The sequence below is a fragment of the Opisthorchis viverrini genome (assembly GCF_000715545.1).
Source record: "Opisthorchis viverrini unplaced genomic scaffold opera_v5_20, whole genome shotgun sequence".
NCBI lineage: Eukaryota > Metazoa > Platyhelminthes > Trematoda > Opisthorchiida > Opisthorchiidae > Opisthorchis > Opisthorchis viverrini.
The window spans coordinates 2,016,891-2,035,585 of NW_008751676.1; the positions used below are offsets into that span (position 1 = coordinate 2,016,891).

The following is an 18,695-nucleotide window of genomic DNA, read 5'->3' on the forward strand; positions in this document are numbered from 1 at the left end:
TGAAAGGGGAAATGGAAGTTCGACACATCCGTAAGGAGAGGAAATCCCTTCAGTAAACTACTGCGCCGAACCGTTTGGCTGGCTTCAAGCAATCACACCAGGAAGGATTGTTGTATGGAAGCTCTAGAATGCCGCGATCATATTGGTTTTGCTTAATCACCGTTACACCGGAGTCTTTGAGACCATACAGAGAACGAAACAAGTGTTTTTGCTCTCGTCACGTAGACTAGACACCCAAAAACCTTGACTAGCTTGGTTACACCTCTTCGTGGTCGGTCAATCTAAACTAAGATTGCCAATTTTGTAGGATATATTCACTGCAAGGGCGAAGCTGAGGGACGATTGCTGGGTAAAATCCACCAACTCATCGAACAGTAAAGAACAGATGGTGGTTCCTCATAGTGGAAGACGAACTGGGTCGATCAGCTTAGCGTCTCTGTTAAAAAGCGCTGGTGTGGTGTTCTTTGGAAGCACATGGAATCTAATTGTCAGAAGGTGTGTTATGTCCGACTAAGTCACTAACTTGTTACATCTGATTGCTGTTCCCGCTCCAGTGCTCAGAGCCGGAAAAAGACTCGCCGATAAGGAACAAAACAGCTTTATTGCTCACAAGCGAGTGCAAGCGTGAGTGCGAAAATACTGCGCGCCCCTAAGCTATTTTATTAAAGGAACAGTGTCTTGGTCCTACTCTGTCTCGTGCTGTCTGGCTTTGATACAAGGCTGTGACGCGCTGCATATTGAGGGGACGTTGTTTGACCTTGACCCAACGCTGACTCATGCTGTCTGGCTTCGGTACAAAGCTGTGACTCGCTGCACAATGAGGGGGCATTGTCTTTCTGGTCAGCATCTAGTGGAGTTAAGAGGCTCAGTAAATTTTGGGCATTTAGTAGTTATTTTCAAGAATCTTACCTTCCTGATAAGGTGCGCCTGGGTTACATACTGGCAATAATGCCTTGTCACTTCTCAGTGATCGGTTGCACGCACCATCACAAGATGTTTGGAGGGCACGATTTTCCTCTAGAGACGTAACCAACCCTTGAATTTTCGTGACATTTTCAAACACTAGGGATTCTGATAAGAGCGCGGAAATCAGGTCATTAAGGAAGACCAGAACTAGTCGAGGCCATGCATCCTGGTACACCACATTCCACTCGAATGAATCTTGACAGAGTTCAGCGAACCTTTATCTTTTAAATCCGTTTACGGAGGAAGGGTTTGCCCCATACTACCACCAATCACCGTGTGCTATACACTTGAAGTTCTGCATGTGAATGCGCTTAACTATATTGTCGCAAGATTTTGAGAGGTCTCGGTATTAGCATCCACCATGTGTCCAAATCATCCCTTGTCTATCATCAGATATGACGTGCATGAAATTTGTTTGGCAAGCCGTGTTTTTTTCCGGAGTTAGACACATTTTCGATATATTATATCTCTCTAGTCATTATAGTCGCCATGATTTTGGATGTCACTGGAAATAGGGTTGCTAATCGGTAGGTAGTTAGATCTCATTTGTTTCCAGACGTACATTTCCCCTTGGTGGTTCCCTGTTTCCACACCAAAGAGAAAGGATTCTCCGGTTGGATGAGCACAAAATGTAGGCTTGGATTTCTGCAAGCAGTTCGAACAGCACCTCTGGAATCTTAGTTGGTGGTAAACTGTTCGGTTGTGGCAAAAGGAGCGAAACCGGAGTCCAATGATTCCCCTTTTCGCCAGAACAACAGGAGGGCTGTTCAAGACAGACTGATGTGAATCTGGGTTGTGTTAATCCTGCAATTATATACTTTTCATCGTTATATGTTTTCGGGTGGCGCGCGATATTTCTTTGCATTTAGGATAAGAGCGACAACCACACACTACGTATTGAAAAAGTGATGGGTGCGAAGTGTGTTGAGTTGCTGTGGCTTCTAATGTCAGTCCCGACCAGTTGGACTTACTTTGTAGTATCACGTTTCATCCAATGTAATCCGGTGATATGCCGGCAATGAAGCTTTTGGTCTCCACAAGGTCGATTGGCAAATTCTCATTGATACACTCGGCCTTATCTTCGCAGACTGGTTATTTACAATGAAAGGAAAAACGGCGTAGACAGACCACACACAAGAGATCGAATTTTGTCTGTATAGCCCCTCTATCGAACCTCTTTATTAAGCCAATCTCTAGTTCTCATCCTTATGTGTCGTTGTTTGCTGGCAGGATATATCGGAGTCTGTTTGAAAGTAGAATTAAGCAGAGCCTCATTTTTAGGATCTGGGATCTAAAATCTTAGGGTGGACATATTAGAGATATTAGAGATATTAGATGCTTAGCCCAACACCGGATCTACAGAGGGTTTCCGCACGACCGAGATCGATCTATGTTTTAGATAGCTACGTCTTGTTGGACACAGCATTCTCCGTTGTCACTTTGTCGACCGAGCTGCTAATGAGTGGTGCGTGTCCCAGATAATCTGGGGCCAGAGAATTCTACGCAACTCAAGGGTGAAATCTTCACTGCGTCGGTTAATAACGTTGCTACGGAAAATAGGGAAAGCATCCGAACGTCAGTTAGTGGTTAGTGTTCCACACACACACACACACACACACACACACCGACACACACACACCAACACACACACCAACACACACACACACACCAACACACACACTTCGGTCACTACCGAATAATATACGCCGAATCAATACTGACCAAAAGGAGTCTCAAAAGAGCCTAAAAGGAGTCTAACAAAAACAAAAGTCACCAAGGCTGACACTTCAACAAATCACACGAATGACCAGTCTACGTTTGTGATGATTAGTAACTTACCTAATAGGGAAGGGAATGAAAATTGTTTGTGTTGAACAGTTTTTCTGAGAGTTTGACAACAACCGACAGCGCGCGATACAGTGATGTCCTGAAATAACCTTAACCTCAAGGTGCAGTTGGGTGACCCGAATAAAAAAACAAGACTGGATTGATCGACTGTCGTTTGCTAGCTAAACCAGGTTCACTGTCCCTGTCAGTATCAGTAAGGAGTACATGTTATCGGGCGTCAGACATTTAATAGAGAGGTTAAGCACGGTAAACAACGGGATGTTAGACAAAAATGTATGAACTGTCATCCCCGCCATGAGTATATTAGTGGGTAAAGACACGAACACGCTACTGAATGGTTAAGCGACTGGGTGGCCGACAGTCTGTCTACTTGCCTGCCTACATGTCTGCTGGCTTAAATTTTTTCCTCTCATGCATCTGGATGAATGCTTAGCCTGACCACTTGGCTCTTACAGCCCTGTCTGCCTGTGCGACTACTTACACCACTAGATTTCTTTCTTCTAAACTGTCTTTAGTCACACCGTAAATGGAACATCGTTGTGTGCGAAATAGTCCTGGCACCGTTGAAAATGGGACGTTTTGGTAAAACCATTTTACGGAGTGTTATGTCTTGGTTGGCTTCCAACTCTTGAAACTAGGTCGGAGTGACGTATTCGAATGATAAATTAGATGCGACCTCGTCAGGACTCGTGAGCGACCTACCGGGAACTCTATCATAGTCACTGTAACGAAGGTCTTCTCGTCGCCCTTGATAGTTAGGTGGAATGGGTAAAGAAGCAAATGACTGGCTGCTGAAGTTAACTAAGAGTTCGACAGGACCGCTGTTATCTGCTGCCTATACCCACTGACTCAACCGAAAGGCTGACAGAACACATAATGACATTCAAGAGCACTAAGTAGATGGGTCAAAAATGATGAAAAAACAAGACGAGACAGCGCAATATTGTTGTTATTTTCCCATTCAAAGAGCCAGCCGCTCCAAATGACTAAGACTTTGACCCACTTCTCCGGACAACGTATCGATTTATTGTGGATTCAAATGCTCGTCTCTAACGATTTCCTCTTGGGTTTCCGTGTTACAACCAGTAGTCCATTTCTCGCTCCTCCAGACTGCGGAAGTCTAGTTCTAAAGCGACAATACGAAAATGGTGAGTAGCTATCTCTGACTAAAACTTTTGTGACTCAATAGTATTTCTCGGTGTCATTTGTCAACTGAATACAGTACTTTTTTCTCTTGTGGGATCTGAGGATGGGCTCAGTGGTCTTGCAAAAAGACACGATAACGTTTCAAATGTGACCCACTTCACTTCATAGATTTTGAACAGGTGACTTACTCTATAGTATCCCATCATATTTTAATTATCGACTTTATTCCACTCTACAGCGTGAATGCATCAGTATCCATGTCGGTCAGGCTGGTGTACAGATTGGCAATGCATGCTGGGAACTTTATTGCCTTGAACATGGAATCCAACCAGATGGTCAGATGCCTACTGATCAAACCGTCGGCGGTGGTGACGATTCGTTTAATACATTCTTCAGCGAGACAGGGGCTGGGAAACACGTTCCTCGGGCCGTTTTTCTTGATTTAGAGCCAACTGTCGTGGGTGAGTTAAGATTTAAATCACTGCTTAGTTAATGTGTCTCCAAAATACTGGCGATGCCAGATGGATTCATCATTCATTGTTGTCGTGTTTATCGGCAGTTTTCATCTCACGAATTCTGAAAAGTATTGAGATTTTTCGGATAGGGCATGTTTGGCGGTAGAGTAGCCTCAACAACAACGATAATCTGTTTTCACTATTATGATGACCATACCAATACCAATAAACATGATAGTATAGGGACAGCGTTTGCACCTATATCCTGGTCACACTGCTATCAGTTGTTCGCCCTATGAGAACGGTAGGACACTGTCTTATCCTTCGGAAAAAATGAGATATATTCCATGGGTCTAGACCAACTGTTTTCCAACAAAGCAACATAGCTGATCAACACAGGCGCGATATGTGTCCAAAACATACCAGAACACAGGACCTTTTTCAACTAGTGTGGTAGACGACTGGAATCTTTAAAAGTATGGGATTTCCAGGGGAAGAAGCCAGCTGCTTGTGGGTATGATCACTGTTCGATCGCCGTAACCGCCAATCAACGACCTTTTAATAATAATAATAAAACAATAGTTGTTCGTTGTTCGTTGGATGGGGTGAGGAAATGGACGCGTGCGAATCTCGAAAACATCCGAAATGAATTTTCTTATGTAAGGAAATCTGGACATTTGAAATGAGCTGATCACAGTGTAATTAGCAGTCAGTCAAGCGATCAATTTATCAGCTATAAACCGTGTGCCACAGGCAAATTGGTCCCAGCTACTACAGTTTTAATCACCGGATAATGGGAAAGCGAACACGCAATAAAGCCTTGGAGGCGAAGGCATGTTTAGTTTATTACGCATTGAAGGCGATAGCTTTGATGCACGAGCGTCATTGATTGCACCAATTTTTTTAACCACTAGTAATTTGAGTCCCCGGGGTACCCATCCAGGGAGGTGGCAGTTGCCCACCCGAATAAGTTTACTGGTTAGTGTTTTCGTACTTTGTTGCCAGGTCATACACTGTCCACCTCTCCGCCACTTTCACTCAGTATGGGGCTTGGCGAAAAGAGCTCTGTGAGGCAGACGGCCTGCCGGCATGCGAGTACATGTCCCAACTAGCGCAACCTATGAAAATGAGTAATTCATCTATCGCTGGACATTTTTTCCTCCTAACACCATCTGGCGTACCTCAGCATTACTAATCCGATGTTCCCAACATACCTGACCATTGCTGCTGATCAATCGTTGACATCTTCTTATGCGCATAGGGGCACTTTGCCAGAGGTTTTCCGTGAGGTGGATTGTCGGTCATGGGCGGCAGCAATGCTGGATATCACTGCAGCCCAATTGTCTCATACAAAGGGTGATTTATGCGGTTGTGTCATCTGAAATGTCGTCAAGCTAGAAGTCTGATTGATGAATAAAACCGATAGATAAAATTCAAACTACGAAACATACACACTTGTTCAGCTGTTCAGTTTCAGGAGGGATTTAACGATTCGTTGAGATTCTTCTCTCACCGTCTTGTGTATGGAAGCAAGAGATGTCGATCTGCGTCATGCCCAACCTATGAAGTCCGTTGTAGTGAATGTGCAGTTTCAGAACGAGATTACGCTCTGTTTTGATTTCCACGTTGCTGGGGAGAGAGATAGAGCTCAAACACCTAAGAGCCCTCAAATCACACCTAATTACAGGTTCCAAAACCATAGATATGAGAACATGAATTTTTGGTGATTTACCGAAGCTGATTATTTGTATCTGGTCAGCCACGCTTGAGACCAGTCAGCATTTTCAACCTTTCGTTTTTTCCAAAGAAATGTTTCACATTAGTGATTAAACACTGGTTAGGTCAGGTGATGTTTGTTAAGAAAGCAGAGTTGGTCTCATTGATGGCACCGTACCTTTCCTTTTACTTTTCACTCTTTCTCTGAGGATTCCTTTCCCTCATGAGTGAATAACAATCAGGCATCAGTATTCATTGCTGGCGCGTTGCTATCAGTGACGATGATGATTCCGAAAATCCCCGTTTAGAACAAGAACAAAAATGAAATGATGAACATGATTTCCGCAAGGTCTTAATTCGTACAATTCCAAAGACCAATTTAGTGAGCACCATGAACAGCAAACAGAATGATGAGTAAGAAGTGACACTGGTTATCTGCTCCAGGTCACCAGTAAGATGACCTAAATTTGGTACTGCAGGCTGTGCTGTGGCATTCCATCACCGTAGGTGTGGCGAGAGATCATGTAGGCCATGGCGAGTCCCACACACGATCAAAGCGCTTTGATGACCCGGAATCGGTCGTGGTGTCGAATGGTACTAGTATAAGCCACTGTGAGTGATCATCGCGCCGTGTATCGTGTATGCTAAGTGCTGCACAATTGAGCTAGCTCTGAAACCCAATCAAGTTGCACTCCGTCCTCTCATTCTTTAACCGAGTTGACTCGTCGTGCATCCAGTGTATTCCGCTACACAGAAGAAAAAGAAATTAATTGTGGTAACATATTTTAGACATGGACAGATTCTCTACCTTAGAAAGTGGAGGAAAACAGGTATCTACCTGGGAACTAGTCCGAGGTTCTTAAACAAAAGACAAGTGTACACGGGTTTCCTACCCTGGATTCTTCTCTGTTCACGTTTTCTAAAAAAATGTCGTAAAACTCGGTGAGATTTAAGTGTTCCTGTATTACTGCATCTTCAGTGCACATTTTCCTTGCTCTGTCAGCACGTATGTGGATCAGGTTGGGTTTTCGTTTTAGTGGGATAATGCAGGTGAGCTGCGGCCACGTAAGCTTTCGGCACGCCGATTCTGTCAGTGAAACACCCATCAGATTCCTCCCGGGGCCTTACGCAACTCTTGCTTAAGCAAGCCCATTTCGGGTTCATTGTTTAACACTGCGGAAATATTATCCATACATACCGTTGAGAATATTATCATTTTTTAAAGAGAAGCCGTTATTGCCATTTATCAGTCATTTTTCGGCAATTTACATGACTTGCCTGACTTCATTTGCCTGTTATTCACCTGCAGATGAGGTGCGAACAGGAACCTACCGACAACTATTCCATCCGGAACAACTTATAACGGGTAAAGAGGACGCGGCGAACAACTATGCACGGGGTCATTACACAATTGGTAAAGAAATCGTTGACCTAGTATTGGATCGGGTGAGGAAATTGGCAGATCAGTGCACTGGTCTCCAAGGGTTTCTGATTTTCCATTCCTTTGGTGGCGGTACTGGATCTGGTTTCACCTCACTACTCATGGAGCGACTTAGCGTTGACTACGGGAAGAAATCGAAACTGGAGTTCTCTGTTTACCCAGCTCCACAGATTTCTACCGCAGTCGTGGAGCCATACAATTCCATTCTAACGACGCATACCACTTTGGAGCATTCGGACTGTGCATTCATGGTTGACAACGAGGCCATTTATGATATTTGTCGGTAAGTGAGAGTTGATTGGCACTTCGCTTCAGCTTCACTCAGCTTCAGGTAGAGAGGAAAACATAAGGAGATTTATAGTTTTTTCATAGCAGGCTCTACTGATCCTCTCCCTTCCTTTCTGGAGGTTATCAGCTTTTCATGCAGCCACGAAATTAAACTGTCGAACATCCAGTAAGGCCATATGCTTTGTTCGCCCAGTCTGGCCCAACACATACATACATACATACATACATACATAATACATACATACATACATACATACATACATACATACATACATACATACATACATACATACATACATACATACATACATACAATACATAATACATACATACATACATACATACATACATACATACATACATACATACATACATACATACATACATACATACATACATACATACATACATACATACATACATACATACATACATACATACATACATACATACATACATACATACATACATACATACATACATACATACATACATACATACATACATACATACATACATACATACATACATACATACATACATACATACATACATACATACATACATACATACATACATACATACATACATACATACATACATACATACATACATACATACATACATACATACATACATACATACATACATACATACATACATACATACATACATACATACATACATACATACATACATACATACATACATACATACATACAACATACAGTATAAGATTAGTTTCCGTGTCGGCTAAGCGAATAAATATGTGATTCAGATGAAATGTTAAATAGAGAGTATAAGCGAATAAGATTCATGAGTTCGGTTTTGATTAGAGACATTATCAGACATGGCCCAGTCGCACCCTCAGTGGCGCTCATGCATCAAAGCTATTGCCTTCAATGCGTAGCTCCTTTTCCAACCCCCCCCCGCTTGACAGCCCACTGACAGTGCTGGATTTATGCACCAACTTACCAGCTCGCGCGTGCAATGCGCAGCTACCTACCCCTACCACCCCAATCATCGGTGAACCAAACTGTGGCAGCTACAACCAGTGTACGACGAGTACGCGGTTCTTACAGCTGACAATGATGATGATGATGATGATGATGATTTTTCGCCCTTATTCTAGACGAAACCTGGATATCGAGCGGCCAACATACACAAACCTCAATCGACTCGTCGGTCAGATTGTCAGCTCTATCACCGCCTCCTTACGCTTTGACGGTGCCCTCAACGTCGATTTAACGGAATTTCAAACCAACCTGGTGCCCTATCCCAGGATCCACTTCCCGTTGGCAACCTTCTCACCTACCATTTCTGCGGAGAAGGCCTACCACGAGCAACTTAGTGTCGGCGAGATTACCAACGCTTGCTTTGAACCAGCTAATCAGATGGTCAAGTGTGATCCGCGTCATGGAAAGTACATGGCGTGTTGCATGCTATACCGTGGTGATGTTGTGCCCAAAGACGTTAATGCTGCAATAGCAACTATCAAGACCAAGCGTACAATTCAGTTCGTAGACTGGTGTCCAACCGGGTTTAAAGTTGGTATCAACTACCAGCCACCAACAGTTGTACCTGGTGGGGACCTAGCCAAAGTACAACGCGCTGTGTGCATGTTGAGTAATACTACTGCGATTGCTGAAGCATGGGCTAGATTAGACCACAAGTTTGACTTGATGTATTCTAAACGTGCATTCGTCCATTGGTATGTTGGTGAGGGTATGGAAGAAGGCGAATTCTCAGAGGCGCGAGAAGATCTGGCCGCTCTTGAGAAAGATTACGAAGAAGTTGGTGCTGACAGTGTGGAGGCCGAAGGAGAAGAGCTGGGTGAGGAATATTAGAAGCAAAGAGGTTTCAAACTTTTTTCCATGACATCACTAAGAAGATATAGAAACTTTAAGGTTCGTTTCACAGCATTACCTTTGGCATGCATCCTGTCCCAATCATTCAGTGCCTACGTTCCTTGTGTTAACAACTTTGAGCTATCCGTTGGCAGCTGCACCAAGCCGCTTTCAATTCCATGTACCTAAGTCCCATCGTGACCTCTAGTCATCTATGTGGGTTTAGTAACTCTGGTGAATGAAGACCCCACCACGAGACTGGTTCAGTGCAGAGAGCTTGAATTACACTGACATTTACATCAAATCTTCCTTTTCCATTTTCATCACTCAGGGAGATCCTAAATTTGACTGAAAACAACCGGTTGTATGGTGTGAACATAAGTGCGGATTTTAATGGTGATAAAAAGGAGCGATTCTGAAGATGAATAAGCGTTGACCACAAAAGTGTTGGTTTTCCCCATCGGTTACAGTCAGTCAGTCAGTCAGAAAGCGTGCCTAAATATGATTGGTAGTTAACTTTGTGAAATCTGTATATGCGTAGACTTCAGGTTTTTCTAGGACACCGGCTCTGCCTCACTCACAATTCGTTACTATCTATGAGAGCTGGACTATTTCGCAAGCAGTGCGCACTCATTTCGATTTTATCGGACCACTCGGCTATCTCATCGGTCATATTGCTGGTCACTATTGAGTAAGCGGCTAATGACATTGACTCAAGCGACCATCTGAAATTACGGCATATGAGAACCTACTTACTATCCTGATAAAAACACGAAGATATTTGGATAATCATATACTGAGGTGTTCGCCTACAAAGTACAATAATGTCTCACTTACTGGTCTCCGGATCATTTACTGTTATACTAAGTGCCATTCAAGTAATTCATTTTCGCGACGAGCGAGGTCCAGCTGCTCAACTCTCCCGTTCCTAAAACAGAACATGGAAACCTAAACTCTATCGTATTAATATGGAAATAACAAGTCCATCATCGTCGTTGGAAGCAAGTCCTATGATTCACTGTGGCGCGACCATTGACTTAGGGAAGCCCTGATGTTTGAAGAAGATAAGAAGCGTCATAGAAGAAGACTCACCAATGTAGCATAAGGAATCGAGGAACCCACAGCACTCAATTAGGTGATCTGAAGAGAAACTAATATGAACTTAATTAACCTCATTTCACCGCCATACCTCGTAGCGTCTCTGACCAGGCACAAGAAAAATCAAGCGGGCCTCATTCTGGAGAAGAGTCCCACCTGCAGCCTCTAGACCTCTGCTTACTTAAACTTATTTCCTCTTCTTCGGGCTCTTAGCATTCCACATTTGGCATGTAAAACAGAAACGGTAAGCGATAACATGCTGTGCCTAACACATGGCTAGGTTACTTCACTTTGTAGCGCTTTCTGCACCCCATAGATGATGTACATGTCATGTCATTACACAGTAGTTTGATAATCACATCCCTGCAAATTCGCTGGCGATGCCAGATGACATGGATGACATTAATGCCCAGGGACCTGAGAATGTCTTAGATCCACGGGTAGCTGGCGATATCTCGAAATCATACTGGAAGGCGTCCTGCGCCATAATGTGATGCAAGTGACCCTTTGGACCCAACGGCACATCTTACCGACGCCGTGAGTAACGCGTACTAGCAGACGCGCTCCATCGGTCCCCCCTGAATTGTAAGTGACAGAATCGGGGTGTTTTCCTGGAGTTGTACTTCACACCGCATTGGCAAATCACATTCAGAAGAATGGGATGAACCCGGCCAGTTGTTATAAAAATACCTACTTTCCTTTTCGGTGATGAGATCAGTGTTGCTTACCGACATTGAGTTTAGCCCCGGGAGTTTGAAGACCCTCTAGCGTCTGTTTCATTATCTTATCAACAGAAAGGTTTGATAACAGTGGAGACTGTGAGCATCGGTAATTGATCAAGTGGCTGTTGATCCGTTCGCCGAGCTTGGCAATTGATTTGCAAACGTTTCGTCACCATTCGAGGAGACATCTTCAGTGCGCTGTTGGTTGGACCACTGGTTGGGTCCGTTAGGCAAACAGCTGATTCGTTGAACAATTGGCTGCTCGCATTGCACGTGCCACACATACCGGTCAGCGAATGATAACGTTATCGTAGCAGTGTTGCCGTTTATCAGTGGTGACGTGCGAGTGAATAACTCATAGATTGAGAAATCCATAATTGTTGGGTTTTACAGTCTCGATGCCACGGCTTCCGAGAAGGCGACACCAGAGGGCGTGATTCCGACGAGCGAGGTTTCCGACAACAGAACTTAAGTTTGCGAAACTGATCGAAGCGGAGTATCAACCTCTGCGGAGAAATTGACTTTACTGCTTGGTTTTCATAAAGAAAACTACTCACAAGTTTGCTGAAAACTGACGGAAACTCGGGGACTGCGTCTACCTGATGAGCCCCAAGAAGGGCGAAACCGATCGTGGGCTGTCGAAGAGTTTTCAGCAACCTTGTGAGTAGTTTCCATTATGAAAATACACTGCGATATCTCTAATATCGTGCCAGCTGAATCATGAGGCGGCCTGTGTGCAGCACATTCAGTTGTATATTATCATAAACGAGAGATTCAGTTGAGTCTCACGTGAAAACCAAATTGATTTGCAAATGAGTGTATTTCTCGAGTACACAAGACTGTTTCACCTGTAGGTCACATCTGAGCTGTTGCTCATCCTTAAGTACGAGTATAACGACCACTATCTCAGCATCTACCCGAACAAAACTACATGCATTGTGTCCCAGGCAGCGCACATACGGGGTAGGTGGTTATATTCGGATGACAATGTAGGACCATATACCACCAGATTCCTGAAACGTAATGGACTGTCAACCCGATGACAGATGTCGTTGGCTTCCCTGATGCGGCACCAAGTGTAGAAATCTGCTAAAGTGTAGAACAGTTTGTCATGTTTTCTTGGGGAGGCAGTATAAATCAAAAGATTCAAAACGTGAGTGAATTGTTTCAGAGAGGTTTGGTAAACAATCGGTGGATGTATTGCTGGGAAACGTTTCGCTTTTGAAGCAAAAGCCTCCTCAAGTCAATCGAGTAACTAAGCAGGTTGGTCGGGCTTTAAGGCAGTCAAGAAAACAATCCGTGAGACTTCTTATGACTAGCCGACTTGATCAGCGCTGAGTGTCGGTCTCATGATCGATCGACGCTATTGGAGGCGAACTGGGAGAACGATCTCGTCTTGAACATCAGATGTGTCAAACATAACATTATTCCCAAATCTCTGGATGTCAAGCCACCAGAAGTCTCCCACTTCTGCCCTAATTGCTTACTCATCCCTCAAACAGAGGATCTTGTTGGGGATATCAATATCCCCCAAAAAACGCTGTATTTTTATGTGTGCTAGCGAACTTCCGGCATCTTCAAGGTCAAACTATGAATAAATCAATGGCCTATTGATATTCCAAGAAATTCAAATCCGACCACTTACTTACAGGATGCCACTTTTTTAATGACTTGGGTTCGGAAGCTCGGGGCATCGCCTGTTGATCGCGTGTTTTTGGATCATTAAAGTTTGTGTCCGAGGTTTTTCGTCTTCTTACTATCCGCCGTGCTAGGAGTCTGGATCAAGCAACATAGCTGGGGATAGAGTATTGCCACAATCCGCATATCCTATTGTTCGGTCGCTGCGTGACCAAACCGTAACAGATCTATTTAGCCACCCAACGTCTAACTTATATCCACCACCGCGCAAGTCGTCTGAACCATGATCTTCAGTTCGCACTCTCGCCTGCTGAATTCGAATTACTAGATAGCAAAGTGAAGGAATTAAAATTAGCTCAAGGTGAACAGTGCAAGGAAAAACAAATACCTAAGTCCGAGAAATTGTTTTCCACTACTCGCTGTTCTAGTAGCACAAGAGAAAAGAGTGAACCACCTGCTACCTATTGCAGGATGGTTAATTTATCAGACGGACCCTTAAGTGACGAAGAACGTCATCTTTAAAGAAGGGTTTTGAATTTCACAGTAATTAAAAGAGTCACAAAGGCAGAAGAGATCATTCCTGGTGTTAAATCTGTTTCAGAAGCTTTCTTCAATGAAAGCGGAGAAACTATGTGTATGGTTGGTCATAGTCCCGAAGTCCCACCAACAAGGGTTCCAAACATTTACCAGAAGAGCGAAGAGTCTTAAACAAATTAAAACACTTACACAGTATAGTAATTACAAAGGCGGATATAGGTAAGGTCGTGGTCGTCATGAATGAGTGACTATCTGCAGAAAGTTAGACAACACGTAGCTGATGGTCCTTACCGACAAATTAGTAACGGAACGATCACGTGAATCATGAATAACAGTAAAGTTGAAGTTGGGGGGTATCCAAGATCTGTGATAGACCATCTGGGACAAAGCATGTGGTGTTGATTGTACCCAAAAAGTGCAATCCAACCACGACTTTACGGGTTACCAAAAGTTCACAAGGAAGGTGTCCCCATAAGACTAATGGTGGATGGCATAGGTCCACCACCACATGAGCTGGCCAGATATCTAGCAGGTATCCTTAAACCACTTACCGGCAAGTCACCCACACACATCCAAGATTCACATGACTTTGCTAAAAAAAGTAGCTGGGTTTCAGATAGAGCCAGATGAAGTCCTGGCTAATTTTGACGTCAACTCAAGGTACACCAACGTTCCTAAAGCGGACACTGTGGAAGTAGCCAGAAGACTTTTACTGGCAGACAACGCTGCAAGAACGAACGCAACTCTCCGTAGACGAGATGGCTGAAGGCATAAAGCTATGCCTAAACCCAAGTCATTTTGTTTTTGACTCAATTATATACTCTCAAGAACAAGGTTTAGCGGTGGGATCACAGATATCGCCGATTTCGGCCAACATGTACATGGAAGATTTTGGGCAGAAAGCTTTAAACGGATTCGGGTGTCCACCAAGGGTGTTCTGGCGTTAAGTAGATGGCACGTTCGTTGTGATAAAGCGGGATAAGTTAACGATTTCTTTTTATATCTTAACACATTGGACCCTCACATTAAGTTTAGCATTGAGCTAGAGTCCACATCGGGTATACTACCTTTCCTTGACTGTATGACACAAGAGTGGTGGGAAATTAAAAACCACTACTTAACGGAAATCGACAGATAATGTCGCGGTCTTAAACTACTCCTCAGCACATCCAAAAGCAGTATGTGCTGGTATAGTTTCAACGATGTTTGGGAGAGTGTGCACTGTGCACAGAGGAGGTCGACCGAATAGCAACACAACGTGAGATAGAAAAATAGCGACTTCAAGATAGCGGATACTCAGTGGGTTTAAGTAAGCGGCAACTAAGACGGGTATTGGTATCAACACCGAGGCCCAACAAGAAGTGGATCGGAACAGCAGTCATTCTATACAAAATAGGGACATCTGAAGTCATTAGGAGGGTACTGAATACGGCTAACATTAGAGTAGCTTTCCAGAAGGGGTAAACTTTACGCTCGGCGTTGGTGCATTTGAAGGATCGCCTTCCGGTTGATAGGACTAGGAACTGCGTATACAATATAAAATGTAACGACTGTACGAAGGTTTATGCAGGTCAGACAGCCAGGGCATTGCACACCAGAATCGGTGAGCATAAGCGTTCCATTAATAGACCACCAAGAAACGTAGGTGAATGCCAGGCGATAGTCAAAGATTCAGCAGTGGCAGGGCATGCACTAAATACTGGGTATAGGATAGAGTTAGAAAATGTGTACATCCTGAAACGGGGTTTAAGGTTCACAACACAGAAACTGGTGGTCCGGGCGGTGGAAATCGCCAAGCATCCCAGCGTAAATAGAGTAGACGGGGTAGAACTTGCAAACGTGTGGAGAGCGGTCTTAGATCGGCCGATATGACACGAGGCGGTCTGGGTCTAAAAGTACAAAATCCAAGTAGAGTTAGATCCAATTAACCACCGACCCCCATCCCCAAACCAGTTGTCCTAGCACCCTTCGACGAACACAGGTGAACGAAATCTGTGGACGACCCCAAGAGGAATTTCCCATTAAGGCGTCCTAGACTGAAAATGCACGGACGAAAAAATCCCGGTTCAACATGAAGACGATTCCCGCCCTAACCAATCTGTCGTAAATCGTTGTCATCCCCACTAATTAACAACCAGACTGAACACCCAGCACTGATCAAGTCACTAGTCATAAGGAACCTCACGGATTGGTTCCCTGGCTGCCTTAAAACCCAATCAACCTACTTACTTACTCACTTGGCCTGACGAAGCTTTTGTGTCAAAGGCTGAACGTTGCCCATCAATAAATCCACCGATTGTTTACCAAACCTCTCTGAAAAGATAGCCTTTACAGCCTTTCAATACCTGACTCAGTGGTTCAAACAGATACAGCTGAATGCACACAGTACCCAAACTTATCAGATTCACTAGGTTCCAATGAATAACATTAATGAAGTAACTTTTGAGTAGGAGGTTAGAGGGCTCGAACGAACGTTCGCAGGGCAGCTGCTTAGCTCCTCAAACAGATCAAATGCCATAATAGATAGCCAACTGATGTGTGAGCAAGTAGCAAACACGTCGGAGCAAACTTTTACGTTTCTAGAGTTTGTAAGTTTACTGTGGTTCACGGGGTATTGCCTGTTGTGAAGGTTGGAACCGAAGTTACCGGGGAAGAATACCCTCATCTAATATAAATAGATCCATGCAGCATTTGTTGAAAGAGTAGCGACGTTCCAGTTGTGTAAATCAAACCAAGTGTACGATTTTGTTTGTACTTGGCTGTTTGACGCTGCCAGTGTACGGTGAAATATGCAAAGGAACGATCATGAAAAATCCGGAACTCAATTTGGGTTGGCCAGTTAAATTTGGGTTACTGAAGTCGACTTCCTCCTGCAGGAAAGTGGATTAAACAGGGCGAAATTTTCAAAAATATCCCAAATACCTACCTAAATTGAAAGCTACTTCACTGGAGTGTGTGCTACATTTTTCTCTAATATGGCGAATTCATAAGGCCGACCGGTATTTTAAAAAAAACTTTACTCAGTCAATCGGATTTTCGAAGGTAGTGCTGCACATGCACCAAACCAGTTTTTAGTTTTTTTTCCCGAATGATTGATACCGTTATGGATGTGTTGATGCCTGTGAATGCAGGAAGAAAGCTGCTACCCTTTAGCATTTTTGCTGTAACCGGTAAATTGTCAACATTTTGGCTATATGGATGAAGCATGGAAAGACGATTCCAATCAAAGCGACTAAGGCATTGTCTGTATTGATTTTGCTACCATGAGTGGGCCACACATTGGAAACTAAAGTTCAGCAGTTGGAATATCTTGTGGCTTGGTTGATATGCAGTTTCCCATACGCACCGTTCGAGAACGTGATGACTTGTCAGCCTGACTGGTAACGTGTTTAGACGTTGTCAGCTGACTGAACGACTTAACACACCCGGTCACCCCTGTCAACAATCTTCTTTCAGCCACCAGGCCTCCTCAGTTATACTTCAAAATCCGTTTGACCTTTTTTCAGTGTCAAGAAGCTATTTGGCCAAATCTCCGTTACTAGCTGATAACTCCAAGCTGGTATTTACTGAAGTCCACATGCTTTGGAGCACGCCTTGCGAAAAACAGCTCAACCCTCGGTAGTGCTGACATGCACCAAACCAGTTTTTAGTTTTTTTTCCCGAATGATTGATACCGTTATGGATGTGTTGATGCCTGTGAATGCAGGGAGAAAGCTGCTACCCTTTAGCATTTTTGCTGTAACCGGTAAATTGTCAACATTTTGGCTATATGGATGAAGCATGGAAAGACGATTCCAATCAAAGCGACTAAGGCATTGTCTGTATTGATTTTGCTACCATGAGTGGGCCACACATTGGAAACTAAAGTTCAGCAGTTGGAATATCTTGTGGCTTGGTTGATATGCAGTTTCCCATACGCACCGTTCGAGAACGTGATGACTTGTCAGCCTGACTGGTAACGTGTTTAGACGTTGTCAGCTGACTGAACGACTTAACACACCCGGTCACCCCTGTCAACAATCTTCTTTCAGCCACCAGGCCTCCTCAGTTATACTTCAAAATCCGTTTGACCTTTTTTCAGTGTCAAGAAGCTATTTGGCCAAATCTCCGTTACTAGCTGATAACTCCAAGCTGGTATTTACTGAAGTCCACATGCTTTGGAGCACGCCTTGCGAAAAACAGCTCAACCCTCCTCAGAATCTACGACATGACTGTCACTGCGTCACGGGTGATTAGCATATTTCATAGCGTGTTATCACCACTATGACAGTGGAATAACAAAATTTTGCGACTTGTGCCTTCACAGTGAGTAAATGCTCGGCGTGCAATTCTCAAGCTGTGGTAATTCCAACGGAAATAACCTCTGCCGAATACCAAGATATTTCCTCATCAGGACATTTACTCCTAAGAGGAATGGATAACAAAATGTGTTGCACATATTCTTAACAGAAGAAGTGAAATTTTATTGTTCTAAATGGCTTTTGATATTAAGGGGCTGACAGTTTCAATTTGACTGGACTGACTGGACCCGATTATTACATAATGTGTTTGAAACACACCAATTCAACCTGCACTCGTCATCCTCTCAGCTAAATCGGATAACTGGTACACAAAAGACTGCTTCACCGCACGCCATTTTTGACAACCAACAATGTATTTGATTTAGAGCGTGGACTGTCAGCCTTGCTGCATTCCAGCTGCGACGGTGCCATTTACCTTTTGGAGCCAAATTACTGTCTGATCCAAGCTAATTTCGATCGTAGACTGTCAGTTGATGTTAACCAGCGACGCTTATTCAGTCAACCACTAGACGTGACAGCCGACAAGTAAGTAGAGGACTGACATGAAGCATGCCCGTTTTGCTAATTTTTCAGAAAACCAGAAAGCATCACCTACTCGGACGACGATGCAATGAATACTTTGCGGCTTGCATTATCTCCTCGAGTCATAGTTTGCCTCCTACAAAGGTCCAGCTTATCTTATTTGATTAGGC

General features: G+C 43.8%; 3 protein-coding genes across 3 annotated transcripts in view; 2 read left to right on the plus strand and 1 right to left on the minus strand.

Annotated features, from left to right (window-relative positions):
- Positions 1-1,953: 1,953 nt before the first annotated feature.
- Positions 1,954-5,425, minus strand: T265_01835 (hypothetical protein; the record flags this gene model as incomplete). Its single annotated transcript, XM_009165945.1, has 2 exons — positions 1,954-2,054; positions 5,203-5,425. The coding sequence occupies 2 exons, from the start codon at positions 5,423-5,425 to the stop codon at positions 1,954-1,956; spliced, it is 324 nt and encodes a 107-aa protein (XP_009164209.1).
- T265_12877 (hypothetical protein) lies at positions 3,788-10,028 on the plus strand (the record flags this gene model as incomplete). Its single annotated transcript, XM_009165979.1, has 4 exons — positions 3,788-3,962; positions 4,140-4,421; positions 7,441-7,855; positions 8,993-10,028. 4 exons carry the CDS (start codon positions 3,797-3,799, stop codon positions 9,705-9,707), a joined length of 1,578 nt encoding a protein of 525 aa, XP_009164243.1.
- Positions 10,029-18,399: 8,371 nt separating this feature from the next.
- T265_12878 (hypothetical protein) overlaps positions 18,400-18,695 on the plus strand; it is a gene marked incomplete at both ends in the record, with an annotated part of 29,638 nt that continues 29,342 nt past the window's right edge. The window contains one exon of the mRNA XM_009165980.1: positions 18,400-18,528. Coding sequence (XP_009164244.1) covers positions 18,401-18,528 — 128 coding nt within the window. The remainder of the gene's footprint in view (positions 18,529-18,695) is intronic.